The sequence below is a fragment of the Anneissia japonica genome, unplaced genomic scaffold, assembly GCF_011630105.1.
Source record: "Anneissia japonica isolate Jap-2015-1 unplaced genomic scaffold, ASM1163010v1 scaffold287627_len141763_cov191, whole genome shotgun sequence".
NCBI classification, from domain to species: domain Eukaryota; kingdom Metazoa; phylum Echinodermata; class Crinoidea; order Comatulida; family Comatulidae; genus Anneissia; species Anneissia japonica.
Window position 1 is genome coordinate 111,550 of NW_022705725.1, and position 23,952 is coordinate 135,501.

General features: G+C 34.8%; 1 protein-coding gene across 1 annotated transcript in view; it reads left to right on the forward strand.

The window, feature by feature from the left end:
- LOC117105900 (dynein heavy chain 9, axonemal-like) overlaps nt 1-23,084 on the forward strand; it is a 69,747-nt gene extending 46,663 nt beyond the window's left edge. The window contains exons 64-96 of the mRNA XM_033247204.1: nt 223-373; nt 666-822; nt 1,047-1,151; nt 1,397-1,571; nt 1,973-2,207; nt 2,570-2,684; nt 3,068-3,193; nt 4,211-4,430; nt 4,969-5,178; nt 6,181-6,435; nt 6,984-7,134; nt 7,744-7,746; nt 8,149-8,193; nt 9,568-9,588; nt 10,219-10,367; nt 10,597-10,853; nt 11,310-11,414; nt 11,563-11,790; nt 12,362-12,485; nt 12,922-13,069; nt 13,293-13,402; nt 13,801-14,043; nt 14,622-14,929; nt 15,168-15,348; nt 15,870-16,085; nt 16,203-16,462; nt 17,225-17,478; nt 17,846-18,134; nt 18,696-18,897; nt 19,008-19,198; nt 19,471-19,610; nt 19,910-20,124; nt 20,280-23,084. Of these exons, the coding sequence (XP_033103095.1) occupies nt 223-373; nt 666-822; nt 1,047-1,151; nt 1,397-1,571; nt 1,973-2,207; nt 2,570-2,684; nt 3,068-3,193; nt 4,211-4,430; nt 4,969-5,178; nt 6,181-6,435; nt 6,984-7,134; nt 7,744-7,746; nt 8,149-8,193; nt 9,568-9,588; nt 10,219-10,367; nt 10,597-10,853; nt 11,310-11,414; nt 11,563-11,790; nt 12,362-12,485; nt 12,922-13,069; nt 13,293-13,402; nt 13,801-14,043; nt 14,622-14,929; nt 15,168-15,348; nt 15,870-16,085; nt 16,203-16,462; nt 17,225-17,478; nt 17,846-18,134; nt 18,696-18,897; nt 19,008-19,198; nt 19,471-19,610; nt 19,910-20,124; nt 20,280-22,363 (7,673 nt within the window). The 3' untranslated portion in view covers nt 22,364-23,084. The remainder of the gene's footprint in view (nt 1-222; nt 374-665; nt 823-1,046; nt 1,152-1,396; nt 1,572-1,972; nt 2,208-2,569; nt 2,685-3,067; nt 3,194-4,210; nt 4,431-4,968; nt 5,179-6,180; nt 6,436-6,983; nt 7,135-7,743; nt 7,747-8,148; nt 8,194-9,567; nt 9,589-10,218; nt 10,368-10,596; nt 10,854-11,309; nt 11,415-11,562; nt 11,791-12,361; nt 12,486-12,921; nt 13,070-13,292; nt 13,403-13,800; nt 14,044-14,621; nt 14,930-15,167; nt 15,349-15,869; nt 16,086-16,202; nt 16,463-17,224; nt 17,479-17,845; nt 18,135-18,695; nt 18,898-19,007; nt 19,199-19,470; nt 19,611-19,909; nt 20,125-20,279) is intronic.
- The last annotated feature ends 868 nt before the right edge of the window (nt 23,085-23,952 follow it).

Consider the following 23,952-nt stretch of genomic DNA (forward strand, 5'->3'; position numbering starts at 1 on the left):
CTGCAATTCAAACAAAATACTGTACGTATTATAATTCTGATATTTACATTTTGTAGCATATAATTCCCTACTGAATCCCCAGCTATGGCATCTGCAGAGGAAGACTAATCTCTGAATGGATCGGTCTATATTTTAATAAATGTTTTTGTTATCAAAAATTTCAACAATTAGCTAAGGAATTGTTTGTTTTTTTTATTATATAATTGAAATATGTTTGCACAGAGTTCCGTGTGGTTACCAGCATGCAACGGGAGAATCTTGCGCATCTGTTGGCTTCAATCCACCTGGCAATTAGACAGTTGGACGGCAAAGAAACAAGCGCGGGCCAGTACAACCACCTGACAAACACAACATTTGAAAAGTTCATAGAATGGTAAGTAAATAATGGACTTCAGTGTATGTTAATCATCTGGACATTTAGTGTGTGAATACAGTGAATATCTAACCAACAAATTTCAATGTTTCCTCCATTAAAAACACCCTGAAAAAATAGAAAAATAGTAGAATGCACTGTATAAGACTGCCTTGCACCAAACTCTATATAGGAATATTAATTTTGATGTTTGAATGAACAGAGGTATAGAAATATACTGGTAAAATAATATTTGATTAAGAAAATTTTTCTGCTTGTTTCTAATAACATCACCAAATGTGTTTGTTATCAGCTTTGTGAACATGATGTTTGAACGTAAACGACATATTGAATCAGAACACGAAACGGTGACTACTGCACTGCAGTACATTAACAGAGAGAACAAACTTGCAACACGACTTAAAAAACAACTTGAGCATGAACTGATTGTGCTGGAGGAAAGAAAAGAGGTAAGCAATAAACTAAAAATGTATGTTGTTTAAAATCATCCTTATTCTAAAAGCTTGACATTGATTAACTAACAAAATGTGCTTAATAATCAAAGATTTTTTGGCTCAAATGGTCTATTGAATTAACCAATCTTTAATCAAGTACATTAGGCTAGCAGCTGCTTGTCTAATGTAATTGAAAATATGAACTGAATTTTTATGGGGTTTTGTTTTTTTTTGCATAGGGTACCATCAAACTTTTGAGTCAGATTGGTCAGGACACAGCCATCACAGAGCAGCAGGTCAAGACAGTCATGAAACAAATGGACAAGATTGATAAACTTAAACAGGTAGGTTGTGTCCCAGTGGTGTTAAAAAATAATATTTATTAAATACAATCCAATTTAAAGCAATTATGTTAATCATTAGCTTTTGATCTGTTATGGCCTTCACTCACATTCACTCTTAATTTAATATCCTATTCCTTCGTTTTATTATTGTACCTTCAATTTAATTCATCTATTACTCTCTCCCCAAGACCCAGCCACTTTAATTCAAGTGTGATACATTTTCTTTTATTGACCATTTTTTCTAGGCCCTGCCTCAATACTCCCTAGCCCATGAGAGAGCAGTGTACAAGACTGTAGCCGTTGTAGCTGACACCAAGAAGATAGTAGAGAACATTGACACAAACAGCCTACAGGAGTTAAGAGCCATGCAGAAGCCTGATGTAGATATAGAGGACCTCATGGCTGCCATTATTATGATATGTAAGCTTACCTGGAATTAAAACCAGATTGTTTTTATTTTTTTTCTATATTTTAAATTAAAAAAATTTAGTTCAATGTTCTTTCTAATGTTGTGGTTTGTCTCAAGATTTTGTGTATATTCTGTTTACTGATGACAAATAAAAGTATATCTACGATTTTTTCTCTCTATTTTTTAACAATCTGTCTTCAATACTTTGTATTGCTATTTCACGTTAACAAATGTTTACACCTTCTGTTATAGTTTATCACTAAAATTTGTGTGTATTCTGAATAATGGTGACAAATTATTATTATCTAAGATTATTCTTTTATTGTTTCTCTCTCCATTTGTTAACAATCTATCTCCAACAGATTGTATTGATATTTCATGTTCCTCAAAAAATTTTTATTTGATTTTCAAGTGAAAAATCCATCATCTGATTTGACCTGGAGCAAAGGGGCTAAGCGTCAGATGGCAAACCTAGAGAGGTTTCTTGAGGAGCTTGCCAGCTTTGATGACACAGAGTTGCCAGAGTCTACTCTGAATCTGGTGGAACCGTACCTTAAGAAAGCCTCCTTCCAGCCTCAGAACATGCGGAGGAAGACAAATAGTTCTGCTGCAGCTTCCCTTTGTCAATGGGTTCGAGGAGTTGTAAGGTGAATAATAATAATAATAATATTAATAATAATAATATAGAATGTAAGTATATAGTTACGCAGTTATTGTGGTGTTATATAATGAATTTGGTGTAATGTGAATTCACCCTGATGTATTTCATGAATGCTTACCTAGATAAATCGATAAATGCCAAGTATTTCTTGGTAGAACTTACCCATTAAAAATAATGGAATTTCCCCTCTCATAATCTAAGTGCACCTCAATGAGTGCATACATCCTTATTCTATTTTCACTTATAAGATAGCGAGCTAAAGCTAACTAGTTCAGGTGTCACATGGTAGATTTGATTAATTATTTATATATATTATTAGCTTGATGTTATGTTTTTTTTATATTTTAGATATCATCGTTTAATGATATCAAGAGTGAAGCCTCTCCATCAGAAAGTAGAAGATACTACAAAAGAAGTTGAAATTGCAGAGCACAAGTTAATGACTTTGGAAAACAAACGCAGGGTATGTACACATCTTTTGATTGGTATAATTTCGGTGTTTGATTGTCAGTAAATTACCAGTGTACACATGCATAAGAATTAGATTTCAGCCTCTTATCAGTGGTTAAATTCAGCAAACAAATATCTGTTTTCAGGTCTAAAAACAGCTCCCCTTTAAGTAGGTTACATAACAACATTCTTGTATTTAAAGGGCCAACTGAAAATTACCATAGTGTAAACTTATGTTGGACACTAATTCACCAAGTACAATATAAAAAAAAAATAATTGTAATAAAATTGTTGTTGTAGTCAGGTGGATAAGGTCACATCAACCGATTTTAAGTACTGTTCTGTAGAATTTTTGATATATGATGAATTGATATCAATGTATAATATCTGATGCAGGCACTGGAGGAGAGACTTGCTGACTTGGCGAGTTCTTTCGAAGAAGCAACTGTCGACAAGAATGACCAGGAAACCATGTCAGAAACCATGACCAGACAGCTGGAGACTGCCGACAAATTCAGAAAAGTAAGCAAGCAATATTTCAACTATAGAAACATGTCTTTAGAGATATGTTAGATTGAATGCTTATTTTCATGATTTAGAATTTGGAGTAATTGATTTGTTTTTTATATTCTGTCTACTGTATACTCTTAGCCCCTACTATATTTTGGTGTATGACATGATATTCCCATATATGGGCACACCACAAAAATATGTTACTTAAAATTTGATGATGATAATAATAATAATAATAATAATAATAATAATAATAATAATAATAATAATAATAATAATAATAATAATGCTTGAATATTTATATAGCGTAATTCCAAATTATATGATCAAAGGCGCTGAGCATTATCACTCTTGGTCATTGGATAACATACAGTGGCAAACCAGCACACAAAGTGCAACCTTCTCTGATCCCTGGGGGGAGTATACCTAGTCATGCGCACAAAACTAGTACATTCAATGGCACAACATCCTACGAGGTAACCATTTATACTCCTGGGTAGAGAGAGACAAACATGGATAAAATGCCTTGCCTAAGGACACAAGTGACTTGCACAACGAGAGTTTTGAACCCCTGACCTCGAGGTCCAAGCCACAACCGTGCGCCAACCGCTGTGTGGACTGGGCTAAAGCTGGTTTTCCACTAGGCGAATTTTATTCGCACAAATCAAAGCATGGGTTCACTTCCAGAGCTCTGATTGGTTGCGCATTTTTTCCCTTCGAAAAAATTCCGATAGGAATGTGAATGCGCATGTGCATGAACCAACGATTTCGATTCGCGCGAATATATTCGCCTAGTGGAAAACTGGCTTTAAAATAGACGAATCGTCAGTGGAGGTCTATGAGTGAGATATACTAGCCTGGTAAGTGTTGTTGAAGTAGACTGTACATGATGATGTCATCTATACAATGACAAATTACAGGTATTTGTCACATTACAGGTATTTGTCACATAGGTACTGATAGTGTGGACGTAGCTTTAAAAGTATTTTTTCTAAAATTTCCAATTTTATGTTTTTGATTTTCTAGGCCCTTGCAACAGAGCATGAACACTGTGTTCAAATTTGCCAGTCACTGCCTCAACGGATCATGGCAAGTCCCGGGAGTGTATCCCTAGCTGCAGCCTTTGTCACGTACCTCGGCCCATACGACTTCAATATTCGCCACACTATGCTCACTCTTCATTGGCCGATGTGCTTGAAAGAACGAGGCGTTCCATTGGTCATTGATTCGATTGACCCAATGAAAGGTACTGAATATTAAACTTATTCTGAAGTTTTTGTACCACATAGTATTTTAATTTTGTATTGCCATACATTAACAACAAAAATGTTAATGAAAAATAGGGAAGTAAATATTAACCCCATCAGGATTATTGTATAACTGCCAAAGTTCAGTGTTTGCATATAGTCTAATACAAGTTGGAAGACAAATTTTAGCATTCTTTGTGTTAACAATAATTAGAGTGGAACTTCAGCTACAGAACCCAACAAGTATATTCAATAACATTATCGCTGTTGGACCTTATTTTATATTTAGAATGTTTAAAATTTGGATTAAGAAACCAGATAACAATATACATATATAAAACAAATTTGTAAAAAAAAAAGGTCTACTTTTTGTATTATTGAAATTGAATATTTTTTAACACTTTACTTAAATGGACAGTTTGCCAATGTTTCCTATGGAACGCCCCTAAAAAAGGGCTGCTCATCCAAATAAGCCATACAGACTTTTGTCCGTGAAAAAAATGACAGTATATTTTTGGTTTTTGTTTTGTTTTCTAGGATGGGTTGTTGATTGGGCCATTGATACTCGTTCTCGAACCAACACAGTGATGAGCCAATTTCAAACACCAGTAAAAGACTTGCAACAGATCATGGAAAAGCATGAACTTGAGTCTGGTACTGATGAAGGTGGTAGTGAGGTTGATGGTGCAGAGAAAACTCCACAAAGGCCTGACACACATTTTGATGAAGGGTTAAATGAAGACCAAGGTATTTATTTTTTTATAATGAGAAGCTTTGTTTAAAAATGTAAAAAATCATGAAACATGGGCAATCATGGAATTCCATAGCAGTCACTCAAATTGCTTGCGTCCTCACTTTTTCAATGTCCCTATGACTATGGGTACTGTATGTGGTTCTCTTCGCTTTCTAAAAAACTTAAAAATCTTATAACCTTATTTTTTCCCAAAATAAGGTTATAAGATGTGTTTTGGGACTACATCCAAGAACCCATGTTGGTTATAATGAATTTAAAAAATTAAATTGGCTACCTGTTTCTACTAGAGTTGCTGAACGAAAATGTACTCAAATTTTTAAAATTATTAATGGCATTTCCCCTGTATATTTAAATACTGGCATTGAATTTACTAACCAATTTCATAACTATAATACTAGATTTTCGACTTCTAGAATGACAATTTATAAACAAAAATCTGGTACACATAGCAGATTCTCATTCATCGATACCGCAATCGATGAATGGAATAAATTACCTTATAATGTTCAAAATTCACAATCCATATACATTTTTAAAAAACTCATAAAAAGCCATTATTTAACTGAACTTTATTATACATAGCTTTATTTATACGATGTCTTTTTTTTATTATTGAATTTGACTTTGTTGTTTTGATTATGTATTATTCTGTAATTTAAGTATTCTCATTTAGGGACCACAGTGGAAATAAATTGCTTTTTTTGTACTTTTCTGTTTTTTTATCCTTGAAGCGATGTAGCGTGTAGCGATTGTATGGAAACCAAGTTTTAGAGTTTCTACCACTAAATAGAAATAGACTTATGCTCTGTCCAGATTAACAAAAAACTGCTGTATGCCCATATATAGTCATAATGTGCCTATATATGGTCATGATGTGATGTCATCATGACCATATTTAGGCATGTCACATGTTTTTCTTAATAAAATTTGATAGTCTGGACAGAGACTACAATACTAAAATTTATGTTTATTGAACTAAACAAATTTTTGCACAGCAGATGAAACTGAGAAGAAAGATGAAGAGAAAGATGAGAAGACAGATGAGGATAAAGATGAGAAGCAAGGTGAAAGAATCGTTGACGAAGAGTCTGTCCTTGAAGAAAATCAGAAAATGTTGGCATCGGAGAGCCATTTTGCTTACTCGGCTGAAACTGTCCCTCAGATCTCGGCAACTGATTACCGGCACTATATACATTCACTGGTTAAGTTACTAGTTGGGGAGAACACCTTACAAGACTGGTTAACTAAAGGTAGGTTACTGTGAAAGTTGAGAGCTCCATTAGTTTATGGTTTTATACATGTTATTTCCCTTGATGTATGGTTCAGATTTCTTGCCATCCCTTCAGCGGGCTTTCCGGAGTGTCAATCAAACTTAACAACTGACCAATCAGGAGAGTGCCAGGAACGTGGGCTTGTCTCACAAACGCACTATGTCTGTTGCTTTTGTGGGACCTTAGCAAAATTACCTAAGGGGTGGAAAGGTCAAGTGTTCTTGGGATGGCACATTATCCACATTAATTAACTCTATCATAAATGGATATCAGGTATTTTTAAATATCCACACACTGGTTACTACCTGTCATATAATGGAATACTCCTCCAGAAAACTGTTGATGTGTTGGTTATGTTTCAAAAATGCTTAAGCCACAAACCAAATGTAATTAAAAGAAAAAAATAATTAGATAATTTGTGTTTTTTTGTTTTGTTTTTTTTTATAAAATTTGGAACATGAATACCATACATTAACCATTTATTTCTCTTTCTTGCATCTAAATTTGAATTTACTTTTATCTTAAAGGTTTAAGTCTACAACAAATAGAGAATGCAGCCATTGAAGAATCATCATGGCAACGACCTCCTTTCCTGGTTGACCCTAACATGAATGGTATCCATTGGGTGAGAAGCAAACTGAAGGGTCAGAGGTTGTGCACAGTTGATATGCAAACAAGGTTAGTACTGTATTTTTTTGATGTATAAAATTTCAATATAATACTTCAAAGCAATTTTAATTTAGTAATAGATTTAACTTATACATTATGGCAATTTTATTCAAGAGATAGTTCAAACCCAATTCATGTAAGTGATAGGTCAAAACAATGCGCAACTTATTAATTATAGATCAAAGCAATTTCAGTTTAATCTACCCAAAGCTATTTTACTTAATGATACAAAACAATTTCATATAGAACTTTAATCATTTTTCTTCCTAAAATTTACTTTAAAAGGAGAAAAGTGAGATATTGTAATATTCACCACTATTCATCACTTGCTTTTGTTACAATATGTAGTATTTAGTGACTATTTTCTTTATTGTTTAAAGTATAAAGTGTAGCTTAAGTTGATATTTGTTGTGATAAAATTACAGTAACCTAAATTTTTTTTTGTGTGTGTTCATGTTGACTTGTATTATTCAATTCAAAATACAGAACAGCTTTTATTAATCAAGCATGTTCTGTCATACAGTTTTATATAGTATTATTATGTTTAAATACATTTTATCTGGTATTTTCATTCATTTTGCTTCCATTGCTGCCATAAATTACTGGATATTTATACAGATGGTATGTATTTCAGTTTATGAATTATTTGTGTCCGTGTTGGTGTCAAACAGGAAAATAAAAATAAAACACTGCTTAAACTCTTGAGCTAAAATTCTTACTTAAATTGAGTGTTACGTATGGGTATCTATTGAATTCTCTATTCTATGCTTTTAATGCTTGTAATTCAATGTTGTGAGAATTATTTCATAAATGTATGATATTTTTTGTAGCAAAAATGGGAATTTGATATTTGAAAGCTCCAAAATTATATGCAATTAAATTAGTGTTACATTTATTATTTGGCTCAATGTATTAAACATTAGGTAAACAATCTAAAAATGTTGAAATACATTCATTCTAACATGACGTGCATATTTATTTCTCTTCTGTTTTTTTTCCGTGATGGTGTTCATTTGTTTACAGGCGCCAACTTCAAGTTCGCGTCTATTCCAAAGAAACGTTTGCGTTGTAAGACTGACGAGATTGTATAATTAACCCCACGGTGTCACAGGCATTGCAGTGATTGCCACAAATAATTTTATGTGTTCAATAATTATTGTAAAGATAGTTTACATTACTATTATTAAAATGATTAATATGTGGTAGTATTGACATTCTGCACTATGGTAATACATGGTGGGAGAGGTTTCGCGCAGCTGAAACTGTTCGGTTTCCCAATCTCGAAATTAGGACTTCAATCCCTCGCTGTGCATTTCGCTTGTGTCTTTGAGGAAGGCACATTATCTGCGTTGCAGTTCTCTCCACCCAGTAGTATAAATGGGAATCTGATGGGGTTGCCTGCTACTTTGCCAGTATGGTAGCAACACTCTTAGGCATGTGGACCCAATGCCCAGGGAACACGAAGCACTTAGTAACCTATAGGAAAAGGCACTATATAAAAGGAACAACTAACTAAATAACACCAATTCCTTATGTATAGAATCAACATATAAAAAGGAAAAAAGTACGAAGTAAGATTTTAACATTAGGCCTACAAAAAAATGTGATGGAATTTTTATTACCACTTTTGCTAACATAGACTGATTGTGTTTTAACAATTGTTTGCACCTTAATCAATTACAAAATGTTAAGAAAGTAAACTAACTACTTCACCATTCACAGAGGAGAACGAAGTAAAATAATATTTTATATATAGTTCCCTAATATTTTTACCTAGACATAGCCTTCTTCAGATACCACTAAATACTATTTACCTAATAAAATCATATGTTCTTTTAATTTATATGGTAATCATGTGGATGTGAAACTCTTTGTATTTGTAACATAACAGGTAAAAGAGTACTAGTATTATTGACCTTCCATTTCACAGTATTATACTTGTATAAAACACACAGTGACACAGGGAAAAGCACAAAGACAAATGACATTTTTACGCACGTTTTCACTGTTGCTTCTTCAAGTAATAAGAAACTGCTGTAATTGGTCAAACCTTTGTTTGTTATTAGTCTTCATGTTGTTTCTGAATTTAGTAATAACCAGTGTTTTTATATAGAGTGTATTTGTGTGTGTTTATAATACTGTATTAAATAACATTTATTTTAACACAAATGGTTGTGATAAAAGTGATTGATGTTCTGATTCAAAATATATCTACCTGTAGTATACATCTGTGGATTTTGAATTATATTTCTCTGTATTGTTAAATTACAAGTCATTTGCCATGTTCTCAAATTATCTTTGTATACTTATTATTTAATCCAGACGTATATACAAATTTACTATCTATTTCTTATAATTTACATCAAGAATTGGTTAATATTTATTCAAATTTTTAAAATTTTAATGATTTCAACTTAACTTTCATGCTTTTCAATCATGTAGCCGAATGGAAAATAAACTAGCGTAAGTTTTCTTATACCTTTATGTAATATATTAATTTTGTTATGTTTCATGGATACATGGTGTAGTATTATTACTGGTGTAAAAGTGTTCATAATGTGTGTTACTTACTTTGTATCTAATTATGACTCCGTAGTGACAAACTCTTATATGCCATCCTGTGTTTGTGTGTATCATCTTAACATCTGATTGTCATTCTGTTATTTTACAGGAAACTTGATAAATGTATTTGTTTACATTAATGAATGTGTTTCTTCTTGTAACTAAATTTCTTATTCTTTAATGTCAGGCTTTAGCTGTACCAGTTTACAAGTGTTGTTGGATAATTTTTCTGTTCATTAATTTGTATATTGAATGTTGTTCCCCTAGTGCAGTATATAACTTTAAAAATCTTATATTTCTTCGAGTTGTTATAGCATAGTCATCAGTAATTAATGTTTTAAAGTTATTGAAGTATGGTAACTTATAAGACTATTCGTTACTTTGTGTTGCAGAAAGTTCAACAGGACAATATCGGCAAAACCTCTTATTAAATATCATATCTTTATTATTCTCTTTGTATATTTTTTTTGGTTGGGCTGTCATTTTAACAGAATGAATTTTTATTTTAACTTCTGTTGTGTTTTTGTATAGGTTTGACCCATCCATCATTGTTCAAATTGAGAAGACAATCTTGACAGGGATGCCACTCCTATTGATGAACTGTGAGGAGAACTTGGATAGTATGGTGACCCCTCTTATTCACCATGCCAACCATGGAAGTCAAAAAGGTCAGCTTGAAGGTATGGAAACAGCATTGACATATTTTTATTAGCAGGACAAAAATTGTATAGAAGAATATTGTTCCTGGAAACCCCCCCCCCCCTGTCCTTTTGGCACCTCCACTGCCTGGTTATACATGCAAAGCAGTACTTCATCTTCATAGCTCCATAGCTGAATGAAGCTAATTTCTGCTGAAAAACAGGTCATCTAGAGATTCACCTAATTCTTTGGTTAATTTTTTTTCAACAGATGCACGGTTGATTAAATATTCTGGACGCAGGCTACTTTGCAGTAATAAATTCAGTTTACATCTTGCCACCCCTAATAGCCGTGCCAAGTTTGGTCCCAGAGTTGCTTCCACAACGACCATCATTAACTACAACAGCACACCAGAGACACTGCAGTACGAGTTACTGTCACGAACATTCGCGCGTGTCATGCCCCATCTGTATATGGAGAGAAAGCAGGTCCTGAAAACCATACAGCAGCATAGGGACACATTGCAGGTGAGGTTAAATATTGTGGTAGTGAGTGAAGGTGAGTCAAGTGGCTAAACAGTAAGGCAGGGGCCGCTAACTACAATCTTAACATCTTCGCTAGTTAGAGACGCACATTGCCCAGTTTTTAGTTGGTAGAACCAAGTCTTCTCGAATGACTTAAACTGGAGTAAGGGTTACCCCGAAGCTATGGTTCATTTTAGCCACTGTTGTGGTAGAATAATGTAAACATTAAGCTACTAATAAGCCCCTCTTTACTGCAGTTGGGTAGTCACAGACCACATTCATATGCTATAAGTGGTACAATCTAGAAAAGTATTCATCATTGAGAGGGTGCTAATAGTGATTTTAATGATGATATTGCTTTTTAAATTCAGGAAGCAGTGGGGCACAGCAGTAAGTCATGTGTAAATCAACCAATTTTCAGTGAAATATCTTATAATATCTATGCTTCTTTTTGTTTAGGTTTTAGAATCTGAACTGTTGAATGTTCTTGAGAATGAAGGCAGTGGTCATGATGATAAAGCCCATGCCAAGAGGGTGTTCCTGATAGTCGAAGCCAAGGAGGATGTAAGTGAACTTTGAAATCAAATCTTGTTTTACTTTTTACAATTACAATATTTGAAAAACTCAAGCTTAAATGCAATTTCACATTTCAGATCAGACAATGTAGATACATGTATGATTTGATATTTTTTATATGCTCAATTATTTTCAGATCTATCAAAAATTACTAGAAACTGAGGAAGTTCTGCAATATTTGGACAAAATCTGCAATGACCTCTCTCCAGTAGCCAAGCGTGGTGCCATGCTCTTTTCTGTCATGTCAAGCTTGGAGGGCCTGAGGAGGGAGTACCAGTTTTCTCTGCCATTCTTTCTCCTGATGTTCGACAGAGCTGTTGGAGAAGAGCCACCTCAGGAAGAATCTGATGACAAACCAACAGAGGTAAGCTGTTAAAAGAAAATTGGGGCAATGGAAGTGAGAGTGAATTGTTTTGAGGCATGGCGACACAAATGTCCAATGGACTTTCTGCTGAGCCTCTTAAATATTGTTGCTAGGGTCCCGAAAAATATAAGAACGTATACAAAGACATGTTGTGGGACAACACGTGTTTGTGGGTATTCAAGAGTGTCTGCATTCTGCATCCAACTGGAAGATTGTATGCAGTATACCATCAAAAAACGAACTGGTTGCAGGCTTTCAAAAATTAACACTTCCAAGCACACCTGAGGGACTACATCAAAAATAGATAGATTACCATTGGTAATATTTCTTTAGCTAGAACATAACTTAAAAATTATAGAATCATCCATTACAACAAGCCATGGAACTATATTCCTATAGCCATCTGAACATACTCATTCAATTATTGGAATACTTAGGCAAGTTAAACAATCAGTATTTTCAGTGTTAAAGATACCTGTTACTAGTTCCACTAGTGTCAAAGGGTAGTATCCCTCACTGTCTTCTTGTATTTAGGGAGTTTATAATTTTTTCTGCTTTATTTGTGAATCAGTTAATGAGTGAGTACAGTAGAGCTGGAAGCAGGATGATGACCAGAGGACTAAGTGCTGGTACCAGATACTCGGAGAAGATGGCACCTGAAGAAGAGGGCACAACAGAAGAAGCAGAGCCAGCAGGTGGGATCTCAAAATATATCTGAACAAAGAATTAACATAGAAAAATATATGTATTCTGTGCGTGTGGTTGTGGTTGATTCTGGAGCCATTAAGGAGCTTTCGATTGCACGACGACGGCAGGACATAGAACGTAATGATGTCAGTAAAAGTCATCTATGCATGCGGAAATGTTAAGGTCACCTCGAGTAGATTCTGGAACGCAATTTGGCCAAATCTATGTATGCAGAGGACGTAGGACGCCAGGTAGGATGGTCATGCTTGAGTGATTCCGTTCCAGCGTCATGTCGTCACAAAAAGAGAAAGCTCCCTATTATCATGGCTCCGCCATCTTCAGTCACCAAGTGTAATTCTATAGTTGGTGATTAAATTTAAGATGTTGCTAGTGTAACTGTATGATACCATTCTGTTATTGATCATTCAGATTTTTTTTCTCCAGATATTTTGGATGATAAAGCTGATGACCTAATCCTTCCAGAAGTTCCAACATTCCCGACACCAGGGGTGGAGTACACCAGCTTCTCTGCCAATCAAGTGAAACAATTAGTAGACTCGCTAAATCAGACACTGTTCCAACATATCAGGCAGTAAGTCTATAATGATAATAAAAGTAGTAACAGTAATAAAAGATTATGATATGATAATATTGGTAATCATATTCATACTTTGATGGAAGACATTCTAGTTCCATGAGTAAAACACTTCCATTGACTGTAATCATTTTTATGATTTCCAGAGTAAAATTGGTCATCATATCTCTTTATATCATTTTTTAAAGATTCTTGCTTGTTCATGCTTGTTTTTGTTTAGGTCATTATACGAGGAACACAGACTACTGTTCTCCACTATGCTGTGCCTCAATATTCAGTACGAGGGCGCTAATCATTTCAGTGAAGAGGAGTTAGCTCTTCTTTTACAAGGTAATAGTAAGAAATGTGCAGTATTTTATCTTGCGAGTTCAGTTAAGCCAGACACTCTCTGTGTAGTACCACCGTCGTACGATGAATCCAACTCCGTTCTGTGTGAGCGCTAGAAGACGTGTTGCCATCTGCTGATTGTCAGTCTGAACGGATCGTCATTGAAAACAATTTGTTATGCGCGCGACGAACGGCCACCGCCAAGCAGTGAGGGCCCGGCTTTATTTAATGAAAAAGCTCCCATTATATATTTGGTGAAAATATAACTTAAATGTTAAGTTTCCTAATGGAACATAGTGTATTCAAGTATAGTAAAAGCTAATGGAATTTTGAAGAAGGCCAGTGTTTTCTCACCACATTTACACAGCTGATTTTTTTTTTCTTTCTTTCTCTCTTTGAAGGTAACCCAGGCTTTGGAGGAATGGAACTAACTTTAGCTGATTTTGACTGTAAGGCTAAGCAACCTTCATTCCTACCAGAAGCTAAGTGGGAAGACATGCTTGCCTTGTCAGTGCTGCCTGGCCCCCTTGACAGCTTGTGTGTGCATGTAGCTGAACAACCAGAGGCCTGGGAAGAATGGTATAAACTTGATGCACCAGAGGATGAGCCACTTCCAATCAAACCAGAATCTGCTGATACGCAAGGTATTTTTTTATATAGATAATAATAATACATTATTACTTTAGATTCATATCCATAGAGATCGTATATTAAATGCTTGCGGTACACCATGTAGATAGTTCTAATAAAAACTGTTGTTTTCAGGACTATCTGTGTGGTTTACTGTAAGCATTTAATATATTTTTAATTCGCCATGCAAACCTTCAAACAACATAGAGATCATGTAAATTAGTTTGACCCCTAGTGACCTGTGACAACTACTGCGCAGGTGATGAATTGGGAATTGGAGACAAACTTGGCTCTTTGTTACGATGTACATGATATTGTGATGTATTCTTTAAAAAAAGCACATGGGCCATGTCTTACAACATATCACTTGTCTTAAGCATTTTTTCTGGTAGATGGTGCGCTGTATCATATGTTCCACAGGAAGAGCATCTGGCTGGGATTGTACCAGCATTTTTTTTTTCTGATTAAATGAAATGTATCATTATTCCTCTTTTGCAACTTTATTCCAAATTATTATAATTTATAATATTCAATCAACAGTATTGTAGTAAAAAACTGAAAAAAATTTTAATGTATTTTCATTTTTTTCTAGCAAACCAACGAGATCCAGATAACACTGATAGTCCAGACCTCAGCCCTCTGAATGACTTCCATCAGCTTCTGTTGATCAGACTCCTTCGTCCAGATCGTTTGCCAATCATAACCGCCCGTTACATCAGCAAGCATTTGACCAGCGTCAAACCTTTCAAGTGTACTGTTCCTGCTATTCTGTCAAGCGCAACACTGTCGCTTGGTGTTCTTGTGTTGATGCCGCCCTCACCAAGTTCCAACAATGAACATCTTCCAAGCTCGTTGAAAATGAACCGCAATCCTGTTGATCTACTTTGCTCGTATGCGCAGGTGAGCACCTGTCTCACTGTAAATTTCTCTAATTGAAAATATTTTTATTTTTCATCATTTTATATGAATTGAAGCCTTTTGTGCCAAAATGTATTTTATATATTTTCTTTATAATCAACTTTCATTCCTGACTGCATTTTTCTTTTTTTGGTAGATTCTATTTTTATTTGATTGTTCTCTTAACACAGTCAGCCATTATTCTATTACTTTTTATAAATCAACCATTATTTTTTTTCAGGATAAAAACATACACATTGATTGTGTGATTGTTGGGGAGAACACTGATACACAAATCTCCATGGCAATCGACAGTGCAGCTGACAAGGGAAGCTGGGTCATAGTTCAAGATGTGCACCTGGCCTCTGAACTGCTTATTATGCAGCTTCATCAACAGCTTGTCCGTATTGGCAATACAGGAGGTATTCTTAACATTAATCTTATGTTTGTTTTTGTTTCCTTTTTTTCTTTATTCCAACATTCATCTAATTGTAAGTTTGTCTGTATATTACTTTTAGTTTTTGTTTTTACTCATTCAAAATACACAAACATTACAATACATTAAGAAGTAACAAATGGGATTTAAGTGTTCACTATTATGTGAATAAATGTTTCTCTGAATTGGATTTAAAAGAGTGACAATTTCCTTCATCTTTAGCTTAGATGAGAAGGGTAACATTGGGTAATCTGATCTTTTTCAGTTGCTTTGGTATTTATTGAATATCTCACACCATTTCTTGGCCTAGTAATAGAAATCTTAAGCCACTATTTGATGTCTTTCTCTCTTATTGAGTGTCTTGGCATTTAATATCCAGATACCTGTTCAAAATGTAGATGTTTTGAGCTTTCCATCTTTGTGATTGGCTCAGATACAATGACAGATTTAATGGCAACTTCCGACTATTGTAAGCTCTCATTTTGATTTATCATCTTTTCTCCACAGGGCCTTTAGGGCTTAACAGGATCGATAAGGATCACACAGCAGGCTTCTGCGTCTGGATGACATGTGAGCCATGTACAGGCCTGACTGATAACCTAATCCAGGCGCTGCGTGTGGTGGCTTGGGATATGATTGAGGAGAGCGTTACAAATAATAGTGAAGCTGTTATTGAAGTGGAGGAACCTATCCACAACAGCATAAATGATTCTCTCAAGATTGGTAAGTTTTAATTCATATTTATAAAATAACTGTTTTTTCTAAATAATAATAATAATAATAATTTTTTTTTAATAATAATCAGAGTATACATTCAATATGAATCTCTTTTCTCCACAGCTCTTGTTTCTGCTTTGAACAGCATCCATCCTAACAATCTCGGCAAGGTGAGAGACCTGTCACCTGTCCTACGTAACACAGTCTACGGTGTCTGCGTCATTCATGGCATACTTGTTGCACGTCAGATGTTCGGAAGCCGAGGTATGTCCCAGTGGTATGCCCTCAATGAAGTAGTCATCAACGAAGCTGTCCAGGTTATCTTACAAGCTGCTGCAGAGAGGGAGCCCTCTCTACCTGTTCTTCACCATCTATTGACAGAGGTATTATGTCTTATATTTTTTCAGACCAAAAAACAGTAACTTCACTTACCCTTATCAAAAGAGTAAAGCCAAGAACTTACTTTGTCGTAGGACAGTCATACGACAGTCGGTTAACGAACCCTACTCTGCTTCCTGTAAGCGGTAGTAGTCTCGGTAGTAGTCTGAACGAATCGTCAAAAATGATCCGTTGCACACGTGTTGTTGCGTTGTCAATAGTATCGTATCGGCTAACAACAGTTAGCTGCAGTGAGTGCCAGACGTTAGTGTGTTTATTTTGCGAATACTTGGCCTAAAACCCATCTATGGAATGGCGAGACATTGTTATACCTTGTTTTGCGAACCCGCCGCCTGCCAATATTGATTATTGGGAATTAAAAAATGAGATTTTATTTTTGGCCAATTAGCTGCCACAAAAAAAAATAGAAATTTCTGATAAAAATAAAAGTTTTTCTTCATTTTTATTATGCCCACCACTGCCTTAAAATCTCCAAAAATAAGATATGTATATTTCTAACTTATTATATAAATTTAAAGCATTTTACCATCCCATTACTACACTGTTTACATTCAACATTAAAATTTGATTTTTATTTTCAAAACCATAAGAAATCTAAATTTTATTTAATTTGTTTTTTTTTTTCGCTCTCGTCTGACGATCTGTAAAAAAATAAGTTAGCGAAACAAGGTATAACAAAAGTCTCACTTATACACGAATATGTAGAAAGATTTTGTATTTCACTTTGTTTTTATTGTCCTTGTTAGATTGTTTTTGGCAACATCGTCACAAATGAATGGGATCAACGTTACCTGGCAACACTCAATATGCACATTCTGAAGGCAACCATGAACCAATCAGGCTCCATTCAGCTTGGTACGACCAATCTACCTACTCCCCCTGCTAATGTCGATGTTGCTGACTTTGGGAGATGGGCTTCGGAAAAGCTGCCAGATGGAGGAACAACAGTAATGGCACTTTGTTTAGATGGTGCTGTTAAAAAGCAAGTCAACCAAATAAGGTACATTTTCGTTGTTATTCATGCATAACATTAATATGGCACTACTACATCACAATTATAAAACTGAGTAGTAAAAATCATTCAACCCACTGAACACACCTCTTTATATCTTCTATAAGTGTGTTCACTTGCTCTTAATAGTTATAAAATTAATGATTATTAAAAATTCTTGAATTGAATATCTAAGTTGCTTGAAATATTACCAACATTTTATTTTCATCATTATCAATTAGCGGTATTGTTTTTATTCTCTTAAGAGTACTATTGTTCTTTCACAGTTCTCATTATAATATAAAAATAGGGTCAACTTACTGTACAGTATGTCAGTTATTGTAATTTATATGTATTATATTGTTTCTCTTTGCAGTGGGGCTGAGCTTCTGAAAAATCTTGACACACTATATGAACTTCAGCATGCACCAATCAGCAGCAGCCTAGCCCAGATGCACAATGAACTGAACATGACAAGGCTACAGTACTCCATGACAATTGTAGTGGAACAGCTGCCTGCACTGCTGGAGCTAGGGGAACTACCATTACACATCGTAAACCAGGCGGAGCACTACTCCTTCCCATACCATGCTCCCTCGCTCATGAGCTTATTGAGCATGGCCAGTGTGGAAATGCCACAATCGGTTGGCTTTGTTTTACTACAGGTGAATAATATTATGATATGAATTAAATATAATAGGCTTACAATAAAAGAAAAAAAATACAAATTCAAAAAATGACATATTAGTCATTTTAATTATTTGCCTCCATATGTTAAAAGTTACAAATATGTCAACAGTTAAACACCTAATATATATTTGTCTTTATAGTAGATTATTTATATTTTTTAATTGATTGTTGATTCTGATTAATTTAATACTTACTCAGACTGTTGATTTGTGTTCTTGGTAGCTTCGTTGTTATGTTGATTGCTTGCCAGTGTTCTAGTTTGAATTCCTGTCACGTGACTGGATTTTTCTTAAAAGCAACTTCACACTCAAAGCCTCATTACAAACTTAGTTTTATGTAGAGCACCATGTGTATGTGTTTTCTTGTGGAATTGCCACGTTTCTGTTGTTTGTCCCAATATGCAGAAATATTTAAAATACCCTATGTTTTAGTATCCATCTAGAATAATACCAATGATAATGATTGTTATCCTTTATTTTGTTTTTATTCTTTAGTTTGGAAAAAATTGAGATGTATATATTTGTTTCTTTTACCAGGAGTGTCACTGGATGAATTCTGTCATCTGCCACATCAGACAGACTTTGTATGAGCTTGACCAGCATGTACTGGGTGGCCAGCATGCCATCCCAGAAGAATTAGCATCGACAGCTTCTGCTCTTCAACAGGAACATGTGCCATTATCATGGTTACATCCTAATAGACAACCAACTGAACACACACTCATTACATGGCTTCAAGGTATCTTTCTTTTCTATCTTGATCTATTCTAAGTGAACAACCCTATGATGAACAACCGTTCGCATTAAGGCTCCAAATATAGTACCAATGCCCATACTGTTTATTTGTAGATTTGTTAAAGCGACATGGTCAACTGAAGTCGTGGGTGAAAGAGGGTAAAGTGCCAACACGTAGCAGAGGTACCACCTATCCTCATGGTCACTTGGTGTCGGTATGGATGGGTGGTTTGGTCAACCCTACAGCAGTCATTACAGCACTGCGTCATGAGATGGCAGTCCTGCAGGGTCATCTTATAACCGAGGTAAGCTTTAATTTCCTCTGTTAATAATGTACCAAATGTTTATTATAGTATGACCATATTTATGGAGATTTTATTGAAATTTAGTAACTTAAAATACAGTAGATGTCAGATTAAGATTGTCACTCATCCATGATTGTATTGTATGACAATAGATTAATAATAATGATATAGTGTGGCTAACTGTTTAAATGTGAGAACACATACATTCATTGCAAACCCCTAATAATATATGATGGTACCTGTCAATCTGCTTCTTCATATGTCTTTAACAGGTGGATTTGAAATGCCATGTGTCCACTTCTTATGATGAAGACTCCTTTGATATAGCCCATGAAGGTGGTATGTACTTACAAGGTCTATACATTGAGGGTGCATCATGGGATGTGGATAATCGTTGCTTAGATAAAGCAAGGTGGGTTAAAAGAAATTCCTAAAGTTTCCAAAATGGTAACTTTTCAACTTGATTTCTTGTTTTACACATGAAAATAATAAAATGGACCACTTCAGTATCTGCTGTCTTCCTCATTTACTTTTTTTGTTAGACAAATAATAATACTCTACCTCATAAATATTTCTTAGAATTGTTTTTCCATCATTTAGATAATTTTATATACAATTTTAACAGAACAGTGTTCAGCATAACATATTTTATATTACAATTTTTATCATGAAAAAACAAATAAAAACTAATATTAATGTGTATCTTCACAGAACTTCACTGTCGCTTATGCCTAGCGTGTACATCTATCCTGTTGTCAGGGGAACCAGTGAACATACTGATGCAGAGGACAATGAGTACTGGTTGTATGATTGTCCTGTGTTTATGAACCAGTCAAGGCAATTTTGTGCATTCACTCTGAAGCTAAGGTGCCCTGTGCCACTGGAGCAGTGGGTGATGGCAGGAACCGCTCTTCTACTTGATCAAGGTGTGGTGGTGTTTTTTGGGTTTTTTTTTACTTCTTACTCAGTTCACTCTATCGTTGCTCACACCACCGACTAACATGATTAAAGGAGTTTTTTTGTTACTTACTTAAAACGCTACATTTTGTTAACAGTTTGTTTTATGTATTTTTTTTTCTAGGTATTCCTGAAGGAGCCATTAGAAAATCTTCACAATTCAAAGTTGCTAAAAGAGAGGTTACAGCAGCAGCTCATGATGATCATGTAGATACACCAGAGGCAGCTAAGCAAGCAATACTAGATGAAGAGGCATCTGACAACATGTCCGATGTTGATATGAAAGATCAACGAGAATCTCTCTCGCGCCGTTCCATCTTGTCTAGGCAATCACTGCGAAATTACACTGCTCAGAAGAAGCTTACTGTAGATATTGCTGAAGAACCAGAGTTAAATGAAGATGAGCTGAAACTAAATTTGACAGCACGTTCAGAGCAGTTGGATATTGAGCGCCATCAGACAACAGAGTTTGATTATCGTATGCCATCTATGTTGGCGAAGAAACAAGAATTGATCCAACATAATGAGAACCAGAATGCCAGCAGACATCCAACTGCGAGGTCATCTGAAAGTATACTTTCATCAGGTGCTGATAGAAATGAAATTGAAAAAGAAATGTATAAGATTGATGAAATGAAAGAAAAATATGAAGACTATGGAAGGGATGGAAAAGGTGATGAGGATGAATTTGATAATGAACCATCACAGAGTTCATCTCCATCGTCTAGTGAGAGCTCAGGAAGGACTGTCGATAGTAGAAACAGTTATAATCATCATAGCCAATCAGAAAAGATGGATCACAATAAATCTGGGAATGATGCTTCTTCAGAAGATGAACCAGCAGATGATGAACAAGATGGCAAGCTGACCTCATCAAAGACATCTCTAATGTCAAAAGACAGTAAAGTAAAATCTTCCATCAATATTCAAAATGCAGATAAACAGTCAATTCATAGTGCCTCCTCACATGTAGATGGGCCTGCAGATCAAAAGCTAGAGCAAGAGGAAAAGATGTCTTCATCAATACCATCTTTAAATTCCAAAGACAGCAAAATAAAGTTAAATGATAACATAGAAGCAATAGCCAGTGATAAAGAGAGTTCATCAAAGATTTCCCTGAAGCAAGAAGATGAGAAAAGTTTAGGAAATGGTTTTGAAGAGACAACTAATGTCAGAACAGATTCAAGAACATCGATTTCTGAAAGAGAACCAGTGGTAGAAAAAGATAATTTGAATAGTGAATATGAAGATGAGATCAAAAAAGGTATTAGACCTCACTCTACAAAATCACAAGTTTCATCTCCAGAAGTAAAGGAGAATGAATCCGTTGTTTCCGATGGCAATAAGGGTACAGGTGATTCTGACAACAAACAATTTCTCTCCGGAGACTCGGTGAGGTCTGAGGGTGACATTGAAAAAACATCACAGAAGGAAAAGTCTGGTTCAGCTGAGGATCAGGTGAAAACATCTAAAGTATCACTTGAAGAGGACAGAGATACTAAAAAGGATGTGAATGGATCAAAAATTGTAAAGAAAAAGTCTGTAGCCAATGAAGAAGATAAAAAGGAAGATCAAAGTTCTAATGCAGGTCGCAGTTCACAGCAGTCAAGAACATCTTTGAAATCGGCTCAGCAGACCTACAGTGATCCTGTCCAAATAGAGAGAAGTCAAAGAGAAGGAAACTTGCGCAAAAGTTCACAGTCAGTCAAGTCTGACAAGTCACAAAAGACAGTTACCTCTTACAAATCTGCTCAAAGTGTTTACTCTCAAAAGTCAACAAAGTCTAATTCTAAATCACAAGGCAAAAGTGGTTCTCAATTTAGTGTGCGGTCAGCAAAGGCTGCAACATTTCACAAGAGTGCCTCTCAAGGGAGTGTCCAGTCAGCAAAGTCTACAAGATCACAATTTACGAGTGAATCAAGGGCAAGCAATAAATCAGGTAGAATGGTTGAAGGATCGCAACCAAGTGTTAAATCAGCTCGGAAAAGTGAAAGTGGCAAAAGTCGAGGGTCAGCAGTAAGTATGAAGTCGCAGGGGGAATCAGAGAAAGCAAATGGTACTGATAGCAAGTTAAAGAGAGTGGAACACCACAGTGGAGACATAAATCAGTCTGTTAATGTAGGCCAATCAAATCAGGTACAAGATATTGATTTCTCTGGCGATGAAGACTATCCTAATATCACTTCCAAAGTAGAGCCTCAATATTAGAATTCATATATACACCAAAGTAGTACAATCTATGAAAAATCTTTATATAAATTTTTTTCTAAAATCACAGTCTTTTAGAAAAGAAAATCCAAGTGCTTCTAAAGTTTTTCTCATATAATTCTCTTTTCTTAAAGAACATTTATTTTCTTTCATGTACAGTACAAACCAATTATAATGAAAAAGATATTCATTTTTGAGGCAAAGGAGAATACTGATAGCAAATTGAAGAGAGAAACACCACAGTGCAGAAAAAATCAGTCTGTTTATGTGGGCCAATTAACACAAGTACAGGTTATCAATCTCTGGTGATGAAGACTAAACTAACATCACTTCCAAAGTAGTGCCTCAGTATTAGAATTCAGACACACCAAATATGGTACAGTTTTTTTGGAAAATCTTTATAAATATTCTTCTAAATCTAAGTGCTTCTAAATTCCTAAACACTGCATCATGCAGAATATTTCATTTTTGAAAAAGGGGTACAATACTGGATGTTGAATGTGTGTGTATATAAATATTGATATTTTATCTGTGTATATAACATAGCAAGCTATATGTAAAAATGATATGTAATCAGCATATTGTACACAACTTCAAGTCATTTGTTTTTGTTTGATAATTACTTGCTCTTTTTGGTTTTTCTTGTAATTCTCTTTTCTTGAAGAACATTTATTTTCTTCCATGCACAAAAAAAATTATAATGGAAATATATATATTCATTGTTAAGTGGTTGATTTCAATAAAAAAATAATAATTTATTGGAAATTTATTTAAAATATTTTATATGACATTGTAATTGCAACATTTTTTTAATAAATATATTATTTAAATTATCTTGTTATTTTTGTAAGAGAAAAATTTATTACATTTTAACAGATGCTGATGAAAAATCCGTCCATTAGTTTTAAACAATTGGGCCTACTTTGTTCAGAATGTTTAATATGTTAAATCACCTGGAACAACATTGATAAGAAAAGCACCTTGTTTTGTTGAGTGTGTAGCTTTATTGAGTAATGGGTCAATCATTTCAAAATAATGTTCATGTCTTTAGAGAGTGTTAGTTCTGACAAGAGGCCAAAGCAAAGCTATGTTGTAGATAATATTATTTAGATTTTGAACTTGATACTGAATCACCTTGTTCGAACATCTGTGCTAACCGATGTTTTGTATGTAATTACTGTATATAATTTATCTCTTGTGGTCTAAATCAGGAGTGCCGCCCTCCCCCCGTCGGGGAGAAAAAGCACAATGCGTTCAGGGAAAAAAATTATATGTATTTTCTACATATTAATGGACTCTAAAATCGATAAAATAAGCCTTTGAAACCCCTAAATTGTCTAAATTCCTTTTAATTGAATCTTGACCACGCCCACTTTGCTTTCGTCCGGGAAATGCCCCCCCCCCCGGTGCAAATCCTGGCGCCACCCCTGGTGTAAATGTATACAAATGTGAGCTGATGTGAATAAATACCGACATACAGAGAAGCTGTACTTTTTTCTTTTTTTTTCCTAATTGTAAAATGTTTCGAGAATAATCTAAGTGGTATACAATTCCCAGTAGACCTCAGAAGATCAGTGAGTCTGAACACA